This window comes from Lolium perenne, chromosome 3, assembly GCF_019359855.2.
Source record: "Lolium perenne isolate Kyuss_39 chromosome 3, Kyuss_2.0, whole genome shotgun sequence".
Lineage (NCBI taxonomy): Eukaryota > Viridiplantae > Streptophyta > Magnoliopsida > Poales > Poaceae > Lolium > Lolium perenne.
This window is the reverse complement of record NC_067246.2, coordinates 39072398-39095909: the sequence shown is the minus strand read 5'-3', so window position 1 is coordinate 39095909 and position 23512 is coordinate 39072398. Positions and strand designations below refer to the sequence as shown.

General features: G+C 41.7%; 1 protein-coding gene across 1 annotated transcript; it reads left to right on the top strand.

The window, feature by feature from the left end:
* Positions 1-3136: 3136 nt before the first annotated feature.
* Positions 3137-5790, top strand: LOC139837850 (uncharacterized). Its single transcript, XM_071827149.1, has 2 exons — positions 3137-3152; positions 4661-5790. The coding sequence occupies exons 1-2, from the start codon at positions 3137-3139 to the stop codon at positions 5788-5790; spliced, it is 1146 nt and encodes a 381-aa protein (XP_071683250.1).
* The last annotated feature ends 17722 nt before the right edge of the window (positions 5791-23512 follow it).

The following is a 23512-nucleotide window of genomic DNA, read 5'->3' as shown; positions in this document are numbered from 1 at the left end:
TATTTATTTCCAATGAGGGAAGTAAAAAGCTCGGTGGGACCTCAACTGGTGGGACCCACATGTTAGTTATTTGAAGCCACCCGCAAGTATGTGAGAGAAACGACCACTTGTCTCCGAGTAATGTGGGGTCTTTGTGGAGGACTCTAGGCTGAGCTTGGCAACATAGTGGCTCCGACGAGTCAGGTTTATCGGATCTTGAGTTGACAAGGTCAGTCCCACAAATGCCATGTTGTAAATGGGTAGATGTTTCTGATATGTCTATGTTGCATTGTTTAGTTTGCTATGTTGAAAGTGCATTCATATTTTGCTGCATATACATATGCAACATGTGGTGACGATTTCGTGCATTTACCACAAAGCTTGTGAGTTTGATGATGTAGTACATAATTTTGTTTCTCTGATGCGTATGTCATGGTCAGTTTCCTCAACATGCAGCTGAGACCAAATGGTATATGTTGCATAAATAAACATATATTGTCACCAAGTTCTATGAGCATGAAACTGGCGACGATATACTTCACTCAAAAAAGTCAAATAAAGAAGTATTTTCATCATGAGATGTCCGAACAAAACCTCAAGAGACAATAAATAAATTCTCCCCTTCACTCACCATGCATCGGCAAAGTCGTTAGTGGTGACCATATATTTGGTTGAATTTACATAATACTTACTAGCATATTTGTTTCAAACAAAGGAAACTATGATCACATGCCCAATCTTGGCGAACACACTTATGAGTGTAGTGTATATCCGAGTTTCCGAGCATCACGCTAGGAGGTGATATTCTTCTGTCACTCAATAAATACCAGGAAAATAGCGGTTTCATCCAGAGATGTCCAAATATCCCTCGGGGAGAGTAAATAAAATGTTCCTCTCTCACGCCCCGCGCGAAAAAAGCGTTAGTCGTTAACCAGATTTTCTCTACGATAAATTGTAATTAATATCGTATTTAATTTTGATGGGGCAAACAACAAGCTCATGCCTAACATCAGCGTAGGTTGGGGTGTCCATCGTAGCTAGGATCTACTCGCCAAATGAGATTCTCTGAAATACAACAGGGTGAAGGAGAGTCACTAGCAAGGTCACCCACTAGCTTGTGGGCCCAATGAGTTGGTGATTTGAACTCACCCCGCAGTACAATCACACAAACTACGCCCGCTTGTCACCCTAGTAATGTGGGGCCATGGTTGAAGACTCTAAGCTCTTTTAGTATGGCAACATTTTTGGCACTAGTGAGCCAGGTTTATTAGCGATGAGCTCGAGGTGACAATTTATGTCCCACAAATGTCAGGCCCTAAGAAGGCTAGATGTTTCTAATAGTGTATGTTGCATTATTTAGATTGCCATATTGTAAGCACATGTATGTTTCGCTAGATATATACACATATGCAACATATGGCAATGATTTCGCGTGTCTACCACAACGCTTGTGTGTTTGATGCTTTAGTACATACGTTTGTTTCTCTTTTGCGTATGTCATGATCAATTTCCTCCACATCTAGTTGAAACAAATCAGCATTGTTGCATAAATAAATATAAATTGTCACCAAGTTCTACCGTCATGAAAATATCGACGATATTGCTTACTTCACTCAAAAAGGTCAAAGAAAAAAGTAGTTTCATCATGAGATGTCCGAACGAAACCTCGAGAGACAACAAATAACTTGTCCCCTTCACTCAGAGTGCATGGGAAAAGTTGTTAGTCATGACCATAGATTTGGTTGATGGTACATAATGGTTACTATTACCATATTTGTTTCAAACAAAGGAAGCGCCAAGTACATGCCCGATCTTGGCGAGCTTAGGTTGGCACGGTTATGGGTGTATCGTATATCCAAGTTTCCAAGCATTACCCTAGCGACGATATTGCTTGTGCCACTCAATAAAGTCCAAGAAAGGTGTGGTTTCATCAGAAGATGTCCAAAATAACCCCCGGGGCAGTAAATAATGTGTCCCTCTCACGTGTTGCGCGTGAAAAAGTTTGTTAGTCGTTACCACATATTTGGTCGATGACAAATGCTACTTGCTGTCGTATTTGTTTTAGATGAGGCAAACACCAAGCTCATGCCTAACGTTAGCGTAGGGCGGCGTGTCCATAGAAGTAAGGGGCTATTCGCTGAATGATATTCTCTAACTTACGACATGGTGAAGTTGAGTCGCTAAGAAGGTGGGTCCTCAGTAGGTGGGTCTCATGAACTGGTGACTTGTCACCTTGGAGTACGTCGTAGAACCCTACGCACGCTTGTCACCTATTGAAGTGAGGCCTTGGTTGAAGACCCTAGGCTCTGTGATAAAGATTTTGGGCGTCTACCACAAAGCCTTTGTTTGATGCTACAATTTAATTTCTACGTTGATACAAAGCATTTGTTCCCCTGCTGCGCATGTTATCATCCAATTTCCTCAACATGGTGCAACCAATCGGTATTTGTTGCATAAGCAAATAAAAGTTGTTGCGAGATGTGTCTGAAATGCCGAGAATTTTTAAACCATACCGGGAGAGAAACAAATTAAAGCAAGGATGTTACATAATCTTCCACGATGGGTGTTTTTGTCGGTCGAACAAACAAGAATTTGAGTTCGAGCTATAGTGTTTCACCCTTCGAGCAAATAGTCCCATGTGACATGTGACATCATGGGGTGTACTGCACCAGATTGTACAACACGGCACCCAACTAACGTCTCATGTGTTGCAGCCAATCATGCATTTGTTGATAGGTTTTCCACGAGTGCAGAAGCCTCATTTTGATCTACTTGCACAACATGACAATCGGTCGCAACAGAAAGAAAACTCTAGGTATATTACTGAGCACGCATGAGTATACAGCTGAGACACAGCTGCGTATGTCGTGGTGGCAAAAGGCTTGCTTGCAGTACTAGCAACCGCAGGAGGGTGTACGCGTGTATACACATTAATTTGGATATACTGTATGAATGAACAATTAAGGTACTGATCTGTCCGAATTAACCAGCGTATACTCATGCCTTTGCGTGGGCCAAATGAAGAAGGAAATGCCAAAAAAAAAAACGTAGCGATCTGTCTCAAGCAAATTGTTTCCATATGCATGGTAACCGATATCCATCCACCTCGAGATATGCATTAACAATTAATTGTTTTCCATTTTCTAAAGATAGGGCAATGGGGAGCCGCTCATGTACGTATGGACGTCCCTGATCTGTCCACGCAAAATGGAAAACAACAGGCAGGCATTAAACACTATTATTACCGTTGCCTCCGAATGCCTGCCCCTAGCTTCGTTATTTATACCTGTGCATCTCCACCATCGCTCTCGCACTGCCCAGCCACAGAAAGAACCCGTCCCAACTCCCAAGCAGTGTACTACCGGAAGAGAAGAGCGCGCCGCCGTCGTTTTTCGGGAAGATCGGCGAGGAAGAGATAATCACCATGTGCACCAACGCCGTCGTTGTGTCCACTGAGCCCAAACACGGTGATCTTGGTACGTATCTTTTGCCTTAGTCCATGTTATTTTTTGAGTTCCTCACTAAGAGCATCTCTAGCCGAAAGCAGGGCGAAAGCCAAAGATTTAGAGGAGTGTATGCCTTCTTATCTTTTAAACATATTTGTTTCCCTAAAAAAAAGTGGATCCTAGCCGAACTCATAAAATTTAGCTCTTTAAAATATTTTGCGCCTTTCCATTTTTTATTTTCTTCTTAGCTTCTTCTCTTTTCTTCAAGAACTCCTCCATCTTCCTTGTCTTCTCGTGAGCTAGCTCGATCTAATTATCTTCCAGCTTTTTCTTTTGGTCAATTGTCAAGTTCAAATCTTCTAAAATTTTCATCTTGGTCTCTTCACAATTCTTCAACAAGGATTGCCAACCAGGAGCACCACATGCCTCACATGTTGTATCCTAGTTTCGAAATATCAAAATCAAATTTGTCTAATTTGGGGGAAAAAATCCAAAATGGGCAAACCCTAGGTACTTTACCGCATCCGAGTTGTTGTCGGCGCCGGTGGTGAATCTGGTAGAGGCGTTGTCCGTGGTAGGCCATGTTACCATGGAGACAATTGATCGACGACATAGAGGTCGCAGAATAGTAGTCTTGACGGCCGCCGGTCTTTGCAGCGGCTGGATCTAGCCTCGTGAGAAATATGCTTGGGGCCTCGGTTCTGGTGAAGCCTAGCTTCGCGGCGGTCGATATATGATGTCTACATCCTTTGATGGCTTTTTTTTTGAATAAACCGAGCTCACTGTGGACGGAAACGACCACAAATATGTGGCAGGATAGAAATGGTTGTGACCCAATTCAGGGACAGTAGCCGCCGGTGAGCGAAGTGGGGTGACGGAGGAGAGCGGAGGAGGGTACATGCTCATAGTGGAGGAAATAGGTCATCGTCGGAGTGAACGCCAATGGAAATAGGCGACGTAGCGGCGAAGGTGTAAAAGTGGGTGGAGGCGGAATCTTTTGCTAGGCGGAGTCCTGAACGAGTAAAAATAGGAGCCGCGAGGCCTAATCCTAAAAAAATTGCTCCTCTAAACATTATAGCAATTCGGCTAGGTATACGTTAATTTTTGCTCCTCTAAGGGTTTTAGGGGTTCGGCTAGAGATGCTCTAAGATAACTTGAGACAATAGTTTTCATGACTCGATCACACTTAATTAATGTATTTGATCTTTAACCATGTCATGGTGGTCTACATGCAGATGTCGGCGACACTTCCACCGTTTTCCATGGATGGATAAATCTTCCAGCGGATATTTGCAATGCCATTCTTGATCTCCTGGGGGCCTTCGATGTCCTCAGCTTTCCGTTGGTCTGTAAACCATGGGCAGCTGTTTACGCAAAGAATCGCCGCCTTCAGCCAGGTGCTCCCACCCTAATCACCTCCCCCTCCGATGATGGTTGGGAGATCCCGGATGATTATGAGCGGGGTTTGTTTTCTATCACTAACATATTGTCAAGCAAGGTGTTCTCGGTAGAGGTGGAGAGTCTGGCATATGGGAGATGGATAGGCGGCAGAGATGAATGGCTAGTGATCACCAATGTTGGAGCAACCCGTGTCCAGCTTTTGAATCCTATCACAAAGGGATGTTGCATTGACTTGCCTGACCACATGGCAGGGTCATTTGATCGCGTGCAACTGTGTAGAACTCCTGATAACGCTGATGGTTATTTTGCCATTGCGATATCACTCGACAATTTGTCCTATACGATGGTGGGGTGTGATCGCTGGATCACATTGGAGAATCCCGATAGGTCTGGGCAGAGTTACTGTGATGCTATTATGCATAGAGGTAACATCGTTGCTATTTGCCAGAACGGCGACTTATGGTCATGGGATTTGGACCAAGGAGGACGACATCCCAAGCTACTGATGGGCTCGTTTGTTAATACCCAAGGGTGGGCACGATTTGATTTTATTCTTGCGCCATCTCTGAGAGACAATATACTGATTGTCAGCCCGTACGGAGAAGACCTTCCTATTAGAATGGGTAATACAGGACCAAGTCATAGCAACCAGTATTGGAACTTCATTGTGCATGGGGTTGTGATTCATGAGCTAGACAATGATGCACAAAGCATTGCAGAAGTTCGCGATATTGGTGATCATGCATTACTTCTTGGACCAAACTATCCTTTGTACGTTCCCGTGTCGGTGCCCACAGGAGATTTGAAGAGGAATTGTTTGTACATTGCTGCTCTGGCCGACCATGATGTTGTTGCCATTGATCTGAGTCTTGAGGATATTCCTAGAAATGTCTCCTTGACTGATTATGCAGGGCTAAGCAATCCCTATCAAGCGCCGATGTGGTTTCGTCCTGCTTTTCCTTGAATGCTGACTAGGAGGCTGTTTTTCTGGATCTAAATAAGAGGAGGTTTGTTAGTTGTCTGGCTACACAATACATTATGCATCTATCCTAGCAAGCATTGTAGTTTGAGGATATGTACTAATGTTATCTTGTATGTGCTTTTTTGAATAAGAGAATATTTATATGTGACTGAGTTTTCATATATATTTGTTGTAGCGTACTTTTATCTGTTTGTGTAGACTCCTACATGAGACCAACTTGTCAATGACAGGACGGGGAACACGTTATAGGCCCGAAAGTGCAACTATTAGGTTTCAAATGTAAAACTCGCAACTATTATGGTATACTACGTGCAAGAAAGGACAGAGATCACATATCTATGTAACTATTATTATTTACTAAACCAAATATACACCATTGAAGACACCTCGTTAACCCACATCACGTAAATTATTTAGACGGACAGATTTGTAACAAATGACTGATATTTAAAAATACTCCATTCAAGTTATTTGAAATGTACACACACATTGAGTCTGATTCCAATACATCTCGCTCCAAAAAAGTATTCATGGGGGCTGGTTAGACGTGCTCTCGATTCTTGACATCGCCTCTTCCAGTGCTGCTGGCCGTGGCCCCTTAAGTTGACACATCTAGCCGCATTCTCCACCTCCTCTTGTGATTTGCCATCCATTAGTCTTCCTTCGTCAGCTTCGGTGTCAACGGCTCCTTCTAATCTCCTCCTCCATTTGCTTAACGTGATTGCGTTTCTTGCTGGCCTAGATCACCTTTAAAGTATTCATGACATCCATCTCATCAGCTTATCTGGTGAACTATTTGCATCTGATCCCCTTGTAGGTTACGGTTTGCTATATCACTGCCCTAAGATCGATGCATTGATCATGCACATGCGGCTGCCCTACGTACCAGCATGTACATGCACACTGATAAGATGATTGTGATCCGTTGCAACTTGCCAGTAAAGCTTGCTTCATGAGTCATCTCCTCTATAGATTAACTTGGTAACCATGTGCCAGGATATGCAGCTTCCTACCAAACACTTATTCCTTTTTTACTTATTATGCTTCAGAATTACATACTAGCTTTAATATCTGTTCACTGATCGACGGTTTGAATTTTAGATGGTTACTATGATCATAACTATATTGCTTACCATAAATATATTGTGTCTAGGATTCCAATTCGATATTTTTGTACCTTGAGTAACTCAAATACATTCATATGAATAAGTTTCCAAGCCAATACATCAGCCTGAGCAGGAAGGGGTACGGTCTAAATTTTCTAGGGAACTTAATTAGCATCTCTGATTGCAACAACCACTTTTTCAAGGTGAAGATGCTTACTGTTTGTAATTGATTGTGTATTTAAATTTCAAGGCGTTAGGTTCATGGATGATGAAAGATATGCTGAACTTCAAGGAGATTTTATCATTAAAACTACATGTACCAGCTAATTACTAAGGTACTCGGTAATATTCCAAGAATCATTATGATTTCTTGCGTGTCACAAAATTATACGTCTTTGAATTTGAACTTATTGCAATGAAAAAATTGCTGGCTATAAGACTTTTTAAATTTGCATAACTGTTCAAATATCATTATTATGTGCTACTCATTTCACTAAATTCTCAACTACATTAGTAGATCTGAAATTTATTTTTCCCGGCCTTATCATCATTACTTCCATAGTTTATACTCAGGCACAATAATGAGGTTAAAGGAATGGGTTCACATTGCATTATATTTTCGGCATGATATGTACCATATTTTACTGAACACTTGCTACGATTATTTTCTTGGTACTTGAGATTTTGCAAGCACAAAGGTTGTAATTTTTTTAACAATGATGGAGTTCACCATATGTGTTTGCTTTACCACTGGAATAATAGCTATACGTGATCGGGGACACATGCTATACCTAATATTGAACCCCTTTAGATTTGGAAGGGAAGGCTGAAACCATCTAAATATATCGGGAAAAAAAAGCTTCAAGTTAAGTGAATCAAACATATTTCACCTGCATATACTTTTTAAAAATTGACCTTAAAGTACACATGATCCAAATTATTTTAATATTTGGATATTTAATTCACCGTTAGTACTTAGCAAATGATTCATGTTTTTTGTGCACAATTAGGCTACCCATCTGGCTGCATAAGACAATGCACGCAAATGAATATTAGGCTATAGAAAAAAGTTATACTCCATAAATATGTTTGGGTTCAATTAAGTTTACGTGCAAAGATATGTAAACTTACATACTCCATAAATATATTGTGTGGTCAATTAGGTAGTATGTCCGAGTGTCCGACTACTTGAGATTGCATGGACATGTTGGGCTACAAAAACTAATATTTACGTATACATGAATGAGATACCCAGACTACCATAATATTAATTAGAGCATAAAATTTACAATAGATATAATTTTTTATGATCATTCTTTCCTCATGTTTGCACGTTTTAATTTTAAAGATGCTCTACATATTTTTTTACAAATACCATTGTTAATTAGAAATAAAACTATGAATGCATATATTTATTTTCTTGAACATAATGGCAGATAGAATAAGCATGCCCCTATAACCAGCACATCAGTTCTTCCTCTCATTTAAATGAATGTAACATGAAATAGTGCATAACATGTTTATTGTGCATGCATATGTTCACTTCTAATAAGTAGCAAAACAGAGGCAAGTGGCATTAGTCGCATGAAGGTGTCTATGTGGTTGTTCCAAACAATATGGGGAGACGACACGAACTAAAATAATGCGAATCAAAACAGGAGGCACTATATTCTTGGAGGTGAAGTCTAATGAGGCATGTTCTTATGCTCATTTGAAATTGATATATTCAACATTATGAAATGAAATTGTTCTATAGAACCAAAATTTTGGTTTACTTGTGTGCAAGATATCCAGCTAGCCACACTGGCTGTTCTGCTTGCAATTAAAGAAAATCCCAACATAATAAACTAAAGCAAAGAATGTTTGTTATGGAACACAGAAGATAAAATAGATATGATTGAAGATTTGAAATTAAATAAATATAAAACTTTAACTCATGTATATGTTGGTTACTTTACCTCTTTAATCTATTACAACTTGATTAATTTCACCACCCTACTAGCCAATTCTTAATGTGATGATGATATTTTAGATCGAGTTTGTCTTATGTATCCAAATATTTTAATATGAAACTGGAAGAAAATTGGGGAGTTCAATTAGGGCAAGCTAGTTGCATGGTGATGCAACATCATAATGATCCATGTAACCTATATGAACAGAGATATCAAATAAAACCTGACATTGAACAATTTATGATACATAACTCAGGTGGTAATCATATATTAGTTTTCGAATATAGAAAACCATAATTACCTTTACTATACTACTTTAGAAAATATTCGCGGCATAATGATAGCTCTCATCAAGTCTGTCTTATGTATATTGTAATATCAAAGTCGGGTAAAATTTGGGAGTTTAAGAAGGAAAATGCAATTTTATATGGTGAGACGATCTCAAATAAAATAAAATGACATGGATTGTTGGAATGCCAACATAGTGTCCACATGGCCCATATATATCCGAGTTCCATTCTGGCTATGCAATTTTGAGTACTCCATTTAGACATGGTGAATACCTCTAGAATCTCAATGTATGTCACATGATAATTTGCAATCATTATGATCACATAAAATAAGTTAATAATCACAAAAAAATGATTTGGCGGAGGTTGTATATGTTGAGCCTTTGACATTGCTTGTTCCATCAATTTTTTTTTGTAAGGGGGCACATGTGAAGATGTGTTACAACGGGCGTGGCAAAACCATCGGGCATGATCTCTTTGTTTTTGTGTATTGAACAATCATCAAAAAATGATTCCAATAAAATAATTTAAAAAATCAACATGGAATGCAAATGTTAAGCGCAGTGAAAACCAAAATGTATATTGTTTACCTTTATTTGCAACCCGCTTATGTTGCTGAAACATGATCATATCGAACGCTGAACAAAAGTATTATGTCAAATCACAACAATCCCCCCAAGTCAAGTATAAATGCTATATGGGTTATTTTCTACTTCGAAACTAACTCCATTTTTCCCTAGCTACCCAATTTGTCAACAAAATGGAAGTGTATTATTCTTTTTTCATCACCATTCTCCAAACAATGTATGATGCTGGCTTTGCGTGGCCCATGTCCTGCTCCGTTGCCTTGAGGACTGAGGCAACATCATCATCATCAATGGCAATGTGATAGATCATGGTAAAAAAGAGTTGTAGTATGTTTTTGATATGAGGATACAATTTAAGTGATTGATCCCCTTTTACTTTTGGATGAAGAAATATAACATAATTTTTTATTTTGGGATTGCGCACATCTACAAGACAACATCATCAACACAAAAACCGGTTGGGGTTAGAATTTTCATGCTTCTGTGCACCTTACGATCAATAAATAACTTAAAGAAAACCGTGTCGATTATGTATTGTTAAGCTCATCTCTCCATTTTATTAGCATTTTCATGTTTGATGTTGAATGATATGTATAAAATAGTTTATTTATATTGATTGATTTGTATAGTTATACCTACTATGATGCTCACTAATTATTGTTGGACATGCATGTTGGCCAGACGGAATTGACTGATGTTGGATGGTGATTAGTGTACAATGAGAGATGTTGATAGAGAGTCATATTCAAACATTGGTAGGGAAACCTAAATTGATACGCCAACAATGGGACACATTGTTGTTGTTTATTTCATGTGACTCATCATCACATTGTAATTTCGTGGAGAGAGATTGAGACCCCAGAAGCAAGCCCCTCCTACAAGAGAGGAAACGAGAATAAACCGAGTAATTGGGAAGTAACCGGACTTCTCTTTTTTTGCAGTGAATGTTTTGCGTGAAAATGCACTGCATGGTTTGTGGAGTGGATGTTTAGCATAAAATGCATGTCATGGATTGTTCAGTTTTTTTTGAGATATGTATATATATCTGTTAATTTGTATGTATTTAAACAAACTATGGTTGCATCCATGCTTCATCTCGGTGTTCCTTTTGAAGTATGACCCTTAGGGCCAGAGGATGGTAGAGGCTAGCTCGGGCATCCACTTGACCCGGGTATTTTTTTCTAGCACTAGGAATTATGAAATGGGCATGAGAAAATTCTATGTTTTTTTAGAAACACAGTACAAACGCATACACTCACCGCTATGAACGCACACACGCACACCCTACCCCTATGAGCATCTCCAGAAGACTGAGCTGACGGATTGAATCTTGAAATTGACGAAGTCAACACAGCCGCCTCGCTGTCGACGGGAACGTCGCCTCCCACGGAATGAATATTCAGCCTTTATAAGACACACAGATGTTAAACCTGGGGTTTAAACTCTGGTGGGCTGGGGGTACAACCATCCTCCTAACCACCCAACCTTAGGTTGGTTCTCGAAAATTCTATGTTGGTGCCTAGTTCTTTTGATGGCTTACAAATAAGCTGCCTCTACCTTAGGTGGCTAGTTTATTAGCTCGAGCTTCCACACTAGACTAGTTATTTAACAACTAATTTAGAACCTTCAAGTAATAAGATGGACGGTTTATAGGGGAATCTTGGGAGGGAACATCTTAACTTTTTAGATTCCATAAGAAGTGGGCCAGACTTGGAGCATGGGCTGCCGCTGAATGATAGGGCACGAGTTGCGTGTGATGTGTCCTGGATTTATTTGTGCTAATAATTTAACAAGAATTAGCAATAATATGGAAGAAATTAATGATTGATCTTTGTTAAGGAATGTGCAGTGCATTTGCGTGGGCGTCTACCACAAAGCTTGTGTGTTTGATGCTGCAATACATGCGTTTGTTCCTCACCATTTAGTTGAAACCAATTGGTATTTATTACGTAAATCAATAAATAAAAAAATTCACATAGTTCAATGAAAATTACACTAACGATGGCCTTAATTCACTCAAAAAGGTCAAAGAAGATATTAATTTCATCTTGAGATGTCCAAACAGAACCCTGTGAGACAATAAACAACTTGTTCCCCACATGCACCGCGTGCAAGCAAAGTCGTTAGTCATGATCACAAATTTGGTAGATGATACATAATACTTAGTACCATATTTGTACCAAAAAGAGGAAACAAAAAGCACATGCCTAACGTCGGTGATCTCAGCTTGGCACAGTTATGAGTGTATCGTATATCCAAATTCCCAAGCATCACGCTAGCGACAATATTGCTTGTGTCACTAAATAGAATCAAGAAAATAGTGGTTTCCTAAAGAGATGTCCAAAATAACCATCAGGGACGGTAAATAACTTGTTCCTCTCATCTGGTAAATAACTTGTTCCCCTCATGCACCACACGAACAAATTCGTTAGTCGTTATCGCTGATTTGCACGATGACAAATGGTACTTATTATCGTATGTTCTAAATGAGGAAAACGACAAGCTAATGTCTGATGTCAACGTGGGTTGGTGTGTTCATAAAGCTAGGGGCTCGTCGTTGGATTATATTTTCTAACATGTGCCAAGGTGAAGCTGAGTTACCGACAAGGTGGGGCCACGAGGCATCTAGGGTCTCTAAGTATATATGGAAACATTGTGGAGCACACGAGTCTGGTTTCACTTATGCATGTGTTGCATTGTCTAGTTTGGCATGTTGCAAGCGCACATAACTTTTATTGCATATATACCCATGGATGCTACATGTGCATCAATCTTGGCCGCCTACCACAAACCTTGATTTTTGGTGATCCTGCAAATTAATTTTCGTGTTTACACATGCATTGGTTTCTACAAGTTGCAACCAACTTCCTTGGCATGTTGAAGTAATAACTAAATACAAATTGTTGCAAGATGTGTTTGAAATGCTGAGCTAGGAGTCTCCCATCAAGCAAACACTAGTTCACATGTGACATATACGACGCATCAGGTATCTCCCATTAGATTATTATACAACACAACACCCAACTAACGGATGTTTGTGTTCGGACGAGGAGGAGGTGCCAAGTAGGTGGACACACCCGATGAGCGGCTCTCAATTGCCCCACTCAGCTCTCAAGTGCCGCCCTCGTTTCTACTTGTACTATGGGACAATCGGTCCCAACGGCTTGAATGTGCACCACGTGCTTCCAAAAACAAAAATAAAACTCTGACGTACATTACTGAGTACACAAAAGCATACAGCCGAGGCACAACTTATGCCGTGTGATTTTTGGTCTATTTTTTTGATAAAGTGCATATATAAATATCGCGGAGATACCAATTACACTCAGCCTTTGCAACAACGTCATGGCCTAATGGCATAAAGGATGCACACAACCAAAAAAGATACAAGAATTACAAAAAAGTCCCGCTACAGTGATCCATTTCTTGAAACAGCAACACTGACACCACGAAAACAACAACAAAAGATCAGCTTCTCCATAAGCGACACCTTCAAGAAGGAAACAATGCACAAATACTGTCATCGCCCGATCATAGATCTTAGGTTTTCACCCTGAAGAAAGTCCCCCCTCTCAAAACAATGCCTTCAACAAGAACATTGTCAGTCACAACCAATTAAAGTCAGACCTTGAATTTTCACCATGAAAGATAAGACTCTGAACTTCTCCGGCCCATGCAGTCGCCCCCACATACATGTCGCTATTTCAAGTCACGAAGCACTAAACCAATTCCACATCACCACCAATATCCGACCACCATTGCTATTCCACTGATCTTGGCTTTCATGATCTTCTCCGCCAGCACCATGGAAAAAAACGAGCTCCATGATATTAACAGCTAGCAGAGCTTCGAAGCACTCCCTCTGAAACCAAACGGTCAATAAAAAAACATGGGTGCTGATGAGCGCAGATTGCACACCGTTGGGGAACCCCAAGAGGAAGGTATGATAAGCACAGTAGCAAGTTTTCCCTGGGTAAGAAACCAAGGTTTAATCGACCAGTAGGAGAAAGGCGTGACTTCTGAAGGTGTTGCAAGCTGACTTGTGGTAGGGCGCACTACCGGCGTCAACAAAAACGTGGAACCTGCACACAACACAACCAAAATACTTTGCCCCAACTTACAGTGAGGTTGTCAATCTCACCGGTTTTGCTAAAAATAAAGGATTTAACTGTATAGTGTGGAAAGAGATGTTTGTTTGCAGCGGAATTAAAGAGAATAGTTCTTGCAGTAAGTAAACATAACAGGATGATTTTATCAGTGTAAAAGAAAAGACCGGGGTCCACAGTTCATTAGAGGTGTCTCTCCATAAAGATAAATAACATGCTGGGTGAACAAATTACAGCTGGAGAATTGACAGAATAAAGACCATACATGACAAGATGATTACTATGAGATTTGTTTGGGCATTACAACATAATACATAGACCGTAATCCAAATGCGTCTATGACTAATAATTCACCTTCTGGCTATCATCTGAACCCCTTTCAGTATTAAGTTGCAAGCAATAGATTATCGTATTAAGCAATGTGTGTAAAGTAAACAATAGAATTACCCTGAGATAAAGCATTGGTGTTTTCTCCCTAGTAGCAACAACACATCTATAATCTTAGAAGTTATTGTCACTCTTCCAGAAAACTAGAGGCATGGACCCACTATCGAGCATAAATACTCACTCTTGAAGTTACAAGCATTTACTTGGCCAAAGCATCTACTAGTAACGGAGAGCATGCAAGATCACATATAAGATATGACAAGTATATAATCGATCTCAACATATTCAATATTCATCGGATCCCAGCAAACACAACATGTAGCATTACATAAAGATGATCTTGATCATGATAGACAGCTCACAAGATCTAAACATGAAGCATAAATTGGAGAAGACAACCATCTAGCTACTGCTATGGACCCGTAGTCCAGAGATGAACTACTCATGCATCACTTCGGAGGCAGACATGGCGATGTAGAGGCCTCCGGTGATGATCTCCCTCTCCAGAAGGGTGACGGGAAGAGCTGCAGAACCCTCTCGAGCTAGGGTCAGCGATGGCAGCCGCGACGAAACTTTTCATGGATGGAGGCTCGGGTATTTAGGTTTATCCCGAGATCGTGAATAAATATGCGGAAGGGCGTGGTCGGTGGACGCCTGGGGGGGCCACACCACCACATGGCGCGGCCAGGGGCTGGGCCGCACCAAGGGCTGGTGTGGCCGCCCTGTGGCGCCTCTTCGTCTCTCCTCTGGACTCCATCTTAGTTACGATAAAATATGAACTTCGGCTTTTGTTTCGTCTAATTCCGAGAATAATTCCTGTACAACTTTTCTGAAATACAAAACAACAGAAAACAGAGAACTGGCACTGTGGTATCTTGTCAATAGGTTAGTGCCGGAAAATGTATAAAAGTGCAATGAAGTGTAAACAAAACATATAGGAATTGGTGTAAAACAAGCACGGAGCATAACAAATTATAGATACATTTGCAACGTATCAGGTGCACATGACCGAAACCACCCAATCCAGCTATCTTCATGCATAATTCGCACAATGAATTTCGTCGGCAGGGCCTTCCGAAACAAGACAATCCATCAAGAGTGATGGAAACAAGCACTCGATAGATCTTTAACTTGGTGTGAGAAGAATCCGAGGACCGCCAATATTATTCGCAAGACCAGCAGCCCCCTCGCCGCCAGTCAACTATAAACCAGATCGGCAGACATGGAGAGGGCAGCCAAGAGTGGCTCGTTGTCGTGGCAAGAACAAGTACCAGGAACACAGACCTGCCTAGGCTCAACCGGCGCAGATCTTGGCCAATGCCCAGACCGGATCGAGCCAACCTAGATCTCCACCGAGCGGTGGAGGACCGCTCGGCGGTGCACCACCTCCTCCTCGTCGCCGCTCTGGTGGAGGCGCTCAGGGTCCGACCAAGCCCAGTCGCGCGCCCATGACCCTCAGCCGCCACCCGGCCATGATCCCCCATGAACCGCGGCCGAGATGCACCTCCACTGCCCACCACCGAGACGGACGGATATGCGTCGCCATTAGCACCAGCGGCAGCAAGAAGAGTGGTGTGAGGGGGAGACTTATGTTGGAATTTTGCCAAATGTAGGACCAACCCATCAAAATTTAGGCCACAATTCCTGAAAACCCCAAAGGTCCAATTGGCTCATTCATGCATGTCAAGGGGTGGGACAAAAGTTTAGTCTCACCTTACTAGTTTGGAGAGAGTTGGACCTCCTTATAAGGGGGCTGCACCACTTGGTGTACAAGCATGAGAAGAGGACTCCCACACACCCGCTCCTCCTCCACCGCCGCCCGCTCGCTCGCCTCGTCACGACGCGCGTGGTTTGCGGGAATGCCTCGAGCCGAGAGCTTCTCTTCTTTTTTGTCATGCATGAATGGAATTTGAATGAACGGTTGCGCACAAAAATCTGAAACATTTTTGCTTAGTGGACCATGAATACTACTGCTTGTTCAGTTTGTCTTCAGTCCCTTCGTTTCATCTCCCACCGCAGCCTGTTTGCCTCCTCCTGTGTGTGTATAAAGAGAGGTCACTCCACTATAGAAACACACATGAAACACTATAGCCTCCAAGTTCCAGAACTTTTTGCCGATCAAGGTCTTCCCCATCCCGTCTTGCGGCGTGCACCGCGAGCCGGGACAGTAGGCCTCCGAAGCCCCAACGCTTGAGATTGACCTGTACGGGAAAGCGGTGACAAGGGATTTGGGAAACAGTTCTGTGCGACTACTGACCACATCATGGATGCGGACGAGTTCTTCCTCAACGACGACTTCTTCCCCAACATCAGCAGCCTCTACGATGACATGGGCGATAACACCGACAACGCGAATGTGTCTTCTTCCGCTGTCCCGTATGTTCTCCTCATTCTCCTAGTCGAGATCATGATGCAACTTCTATCTCTATTATCTTGTCTAGAATTGTTTTTATCATTCTCTTGTTAGATGTCATGACTATTTTGGTTATCCCTTTTCTAGTCATGTTTTATTTATTTTCTAATTTACATATATCATGCGGAAAATTGCTAATATATCCAACAATCCAAAAACCTTAGGAAATTTTCCTGTGTTGGTTTTGCTGGTCTCTGAGGCCACCTCAATTTGAGGGTGTCAATTTTAAGAGATGGCATGCCAAAACAATTCTCTGGCTCACAACCATCATATGCTTTGATGCAACTATAGGCAAGTATGCAGGAGAGCTTACTCCCCTCGAGGAGAAAACTTTCGAGGAAGCCGACACTCTTTTGAGAGGTGCTATTATCGGTGTTTTTTGTGAGAATATTGTTGACTCATATTTGTCCATCACTACAGGCAAGGACATGTGTGATGCGCTTGAGGCCAAGTTTGGGGTCTCGGTCGCAGACAATGAATTATATGCCATGGAGCAACACTATGACTATAAGATGACTGATGAGCGCTCCATTGTTGAGCAGGCTCATGATATATAGTCCATTGCTAAGAAACTTGAGCAGTTCACGTGTGTGTTACCAGATAAGTATATTGCTGGAGGCATCATTGCCAAACTTCCTCCTTCATGGAGGAATTTTGCTACTTCTCTGAAACACAAGAGGCAAGAGTTTTGTGTCACGGGTCTCATTGGTACTCTTGATGTTGAAGAAAAGACGAGAGCAAAAGACACACGTGCTCGAGGTGTTGAGGGAGGTTCTAGTGCCAACTTGGTACAGAAGAAGAACTTCGAATCCTACAAGTCCAAGAATGAGAACAAGTATGATGAGAAAGGAAATTTTGATGGGAAGAACAAGGCCTCACAGTCTTCCAATTTCAAGAAAAATACTGACAAGAAGAAAGGAGTATGCCATGTCTGTGGTGACCCTGATCATTGGGCTCCCAATTTCCCAAACCGCTTTGACAAGTGTCAGCAAGGAAAGGGCGGCAAGACCGCCAATGTTGTCATTGGAGACACTGAGATGAAGGATGATGGGTATGGTATATTTCCTACTATCCTTTCAGTATGTCATTCTCCGGAATGGTGGATTGACACATGTGCCAATGTACACGTTTGTGCTAATATCTCCATGTTTTCTTCTTATCAGGTCGCAAGGACTTCCTCTATGCCGATGGGCAATGGCTCGCATGCTACTGTTCGTGGTGTTGGTACGACTGATCTGAAGTTCACTTCGAGAAAGATCGTGTGCCTGAAGAACGTGCATCGTGTCCCTTCTATCAATAAAAATCTTGTTAGCGGATCGCTTATGTGTCGTGATGGCTATAAGATTGTGTTTGAATCCAATAAATTTGTTGTGTCAAAATTCGGAATCTTTGTTGGTAAAGGCTATGAGTGCGGAGGCTTGTTCCGCTTATCCCTATCAGACGTTTGTAATAAAGTTGTTAATCATATTTGCACCAATAATGAGACAAATGTTTGGCATTCATGTCTTTGTCATGTTAATTTTGGTTGTATGATGCAGCTAGGTAAACTGAATTTAATCCTGAGTTTCACTACTGTCAAGGGTTCTAAGTGTCAACTGTGTGTTCAAGCTAAGCAACCTCGCAAGTCACATACGACTGCGGAGGTAAGAAATTTGGCACCTCTAGAACTCATATATTCAGATCTTTGTGAGATGAATGGTGTGTTGACAAAAGGTGGAAAGAAATACTTCATGAGGTTGATTGATGACTGAACTAGATATTGTTATGTGTATCTTCTGAAATCAAAAGATGAGGCGTTAAATTTCTTGAGAATCTATAAAGCTGAAATATAAAACCAACTTGATCGAAAGATCAAGCGGCTTAGGTCTGATTGTGGTGGAGAGTATTTTTCCAATGATTTTGATTCATTTTGTGCGGAACATGGTATAATCCATGAGAGGACGCCTCCCTACTCACTTCAGTCAAATGGGGCGGCCGAATGAAAGAACCGTACTCTAACTGATTTGGTTCACGCCATGTTAGACACATCGGGTCTCTCCAAGGCATGGTGGGGGAGGCGATATTGACTGCATGTCATGTCCTAAACCGAGTTCCCACAAAGAATAAAGAAATAACTCCATTAGATGAACGAGAGAAGAAAATGTTGAAAATCTCTTATCTAAGAACTTGGGGATGTTTGGCTTTAGTCAATGTGTCGATTCCCAAGAAGCGCAAGCAGCTTGGACCAAAATCTGTGGATTGTGTTTTTCTGGGCTATGCTTTTCATAGCATTGGCTATAGATTCTTGATAGTAAATCTGAGTCAAATGATGCGACTTTCTTTGAGGACATATTTCCCATGATGGATATGCCTAGCTCATCGAATCAGGAGATGCCTAGTACATCTAGTCAGGAATTAGCTACAATTCCTGAATCCACCATTCCGATAGAACACCTTGAGAATCCCTAGGAGGATAACAATGAAGCTCCTAAAAGGAGTAAGAGACAGATGATTGTGAAGTCTTTTGGTGATGATTTCATTGTGTATCTCGTCGATGATACTCCCACATCTATTTCAGAAGCCTATGCATCTCCAGATGATGACTACTAGAAGGAAGTTGTCCGAAGTGAGATGGATTACATTTTGGCTAGCTAGTGGAACTTGGGAGATCACTGATCGTCCTTATGGGTGCAAACCTGTAGGATGTAAATGGGTGTTTAAGAAGAAGCTTAGACCTGATGGTATGATTGAAAATTACAAGGCACGACTTGTGGCCAAGGGTTATACCCAAAAGAAAGGTGAAGACTTCTTTGATACCTACTCACCTGTAGCTAGATTGACTACCATTAGAGTACTACTATCACTGGCTCCCTCATACGATCTTCTCGTTCATCAAATGGATGTTAAGACGGCTTTCCTAAATGGAGAATTGGATGAGGAAATTTACATGCACCAGCCAGATGGATTTGTAGAAAATGGTCAAGAAGGAAAGGTGTGCAAATTGTTGAAGTATGTATATGGTCTAAAGCAAGCACCTAAGCAGTGGCACGAGAAGTTCGAAAGAACTTTAACTGCTGAAGGATTTGTTGTAAATGAAGCTAATAAATGTGTGTACTATCGCCATGCTGGGGCGAAGGAGTCATTCTTTGCTTGTACGTCGATGACATACTAATTTTTGGAACCAACCTAAATATTATCAAGAAGACCAAGGATTTCTTATCTCGTTGTTTTGAGATGAAGGATCTTGGGGTAGTGATGTCTACGTGTGCTTCTATTCTTGTAGACAGTGTTGGGCCTCCAAGAGCAGAGGTTTGTAGAACAACAGCAAGTTTCCCTTAAGTGAATCACCCAAGGTTTATCGAACTCAGGGAGGTAGAGGTCAGAGATATCCCTCTCAAGCAACCCTGCAATTAAGATACAAGAAGTCTCTTGTGTCCCCAACACACCTAATACACTTGTCAGGTGTATAGGTGCACTAGTTCGGCGAAGAGATATTAAAACGCAGGTGGTATAGATGGTGGTAAACGGTAATTGCGATCTGAAGTAAATATTGCAGGAAGTAAAGATGCAGTAAAACAGTAAATAAGCGATGTTTGCAGTATTTGGAAACAAGGCCTAGGGATCCTACTTTCACTAGTGGCCACTCTCAACATTGCAATCATAATTGAATATAAATATAAGCACTTCATCATACTACTCTCCTGTTGGATAAAGAACTCAAATTCATTGGGCAAGTGTGCAAAAGCACACATCAAAGGCGTATTCCCAAGTACGAATAAACACCCCACACTGTCACCGTGAGAATTCATAGGAGGTACTAACACACCACAATTCATAAGGGAGTTACACACGGCGCACACACTGTCACCATTACACCGAGGTCACAGTAACTCCAAAGTTCACATAATAAAACACTTGAATAGCATATGACATCTAGATTGCAAAGCCTATGATCACATAGATGAACAAATAAGTGCTACTCTCAAACACTCTCTTGTTGGATAACAAACACCATTCATTGTGTAGGGCTACAAGAGCTCCCTCAAGCCGGAGTAAACAAGCTCCACAACATCCGGAGTTCATATTTAAAGTAACCTCTAGAGTGCATAATAGACAAGAGTAACATCTACATATTCATAAAGATCACACCATGGGAGAGAGAGATGAACCACATAGCTACCGGTAGAGCCCTCAGCCTCGGGGGAGAACTACTCCCTCCTCATCATGGGAGACAGCAACGGCGATGAAGATGGCGGTGGTGTCGATGGAGATGACTCCGGGGACAATTCCCCGTCCCGGCGGCGTGCCGGAACAGAGACTTCTGTCCCCCGAAACTTGTCTTCGCGATGGCGGCGGCTACGGAACTCTTCGTGGAATATCGTCGGGTTGTTTAGGGTTTTCGCAACGGAGAGAATTGATGCACGTGAAACACACGTCCGTTGGGAACCCCAAGAGGAAGGTGTGATGTGCACAGCAGTAAGTTTTCCCTCAGAAAGAAACCAAGGTTTATCGAACCAGGAGGAGCCAAGAAGCACGTTGAAGGTTGATGGCGGAGGGATGTAGTGCGGCGCAACACCAGTGATTCCGGCGCCAACGTGGAACCTGCACAACACAACCAAAGTACTTTGCCCCAACGAAACAGTGAGGTTGTCAATCTCACCGGCTTGCTGTAACAAAGGATTAACCGTATTGTGTGGAAGATGATTGTTTGCAGAAAACAGTAAAGAACAATTGCAGTAGATTGTATGCGATGTAAAGAATAGGACCGGGGTCCACAGTTCACTAGAGGTGTCTCTCCCATAAGATAAATAGCATGTTGGGTGAACAAATTACAGTCGGGCAATTTACAAATAAAGAGGGCATGACAATGCACATACATGATATGATAAATATTGTGAGATTTAATTGGGCATTACGACAAAGTACATAGACCGCTATCCAGCATGCATCTATGCCTAAAAAGTCCACCATCAAGTTATCATCCGAACCCTTTCCGGTATTAAGTTGCAAACAACAGACAATTGCATTAAGTATGGTGCGTAATGTAATCAATAACTACATCCTTGGACATAGCATCAATGTTTTATCCCTAGTGGCAACAGCACATCCACAACCTTAGAACTTTCTCACATCGTCCCAGATTTAATGGAGGCATGAACCCACTATCGAGCATAAATACTCCCTCTTGGAGTTAAGAGCAAAAACTTGGCCAGAGCCTCTACTAATAACGGAGAGCATGCAAGATCATAAACAACACATAGGTAATAGATTGATAATTAACATAACATAGTATTCTCTATCCATCGGATCCCGACAAACACAACATATAGCATTACAGATAGATGATCTTGATCATGTTAGGCAGCTCACAAGATCCAACAATGAAGCACATAAGGAGAAGACGACCATCTAGCTACTGCTATGGACCCATAGTCCAGGGGTGAACTACTCACTCATCACTCCGGAGGCGACCATGGCGGTGAAGAGTCCTCCGGGAGATGATTCCCCTCTCCGGCAGGGTGCCGGAGGCGATCTCCAGAATCCCCCAAGATGGGATTGTCGGCGGCGGCGTCTCAGTAAGGTTTTCCGTATCGTGGCTCTCGGTACTGGGGGTTTCGCGACGAAGGCTTTAAGTAGGCGGAAGGGCAACGCGGGGGGCCACACGAGGGCCCCACATGCTAGGGCCGCGCGGCCAAGACCTGGGCCGCGCCGCCCTAGTGTGGCGGCGCCTCGTGGCCCCACTTCCTTTCCCCCTCGGTCTTCGGGCAGCTTCGTGCCAAAATAGGACCCTGGGCGTTGATTTCGTCCAATTCCGAGAATATTTCCTTTGTAGGATTTCTGAAACCAAAAACAGCAGAAACAAAGAATCGGCTCTTCGGCATCTCGTTAATAGGTTAGTGCCGGAAAATGCATAAATACGACATATAATGTGTATAAAACATGTAGATATCATCAATAATGTGGCATGGAACATAAGAAATTATCGATACGTCGGAGACGTATCAGCATCCCCAAGCTTAGTTCCTGCTCGTCCCGAGCAGGTAAACGATAACAAAGATAATTTCTGGAGTGACATGCCATCATAACCTTGATCATACTATTGTAAGCATATGTAATGAATGCAGCGATCAAAACAATGGTAATGACATGAGTAAACAAATGAATCATAAAGCAAAGACTTTTCATGAATAGTACTTCAAGACAAGCATCAATAAGTCTTGCATAAGAGTTAACTCATAAAGCAATAAATCAAAGTAAAGGTATTGAAGCAACACAAAAGAAGATTAAGTTTCAGCGGTTGCTTTCAACTTATAACATGTATATCTCATGGATATTGTCAACATAGAGTAATATAACAAGTGCAATATGCAAGTATGTAGGAATCAATGCACAGTTCACACAAGTGTTTGCTTCTTGAGGTGGAGAGAGATAGGTGAACTGACTCAACATAAAAGTAAAAGAAAGGTCCTTCAAAGAGGAAAGCATCGATTGCTATATTTGTGCTAGAGCTTTTATTTTGAAAACATGAAACAATTTTGTCAACGGTAGTAATAAAGCATATGAGTTATGTAAATTATATCTTACAAGTTGCAAGCCTCATGCATAGTGTACTAATAGTGCCCGCACCTTGTCCTAATTAGCTTGGACTACCGGGATCATCGCAATACACATGTTTTAACCAAGTGTCACAAAGGGGTACCTCCATGCCGCCTGTACAAAGGTCTAAGGAGAAAGCTCGCATTTTGGATTTCTCACTTTTGATTATTCTCAACTTAGACATCCATACCGGGACAACATGGACAACAGATAATGGACTCCTCTTTAATGCATAAGCATGTAGCAACAATTAGTGTTCTCATATGAGATTGAGGATATATGTCCAA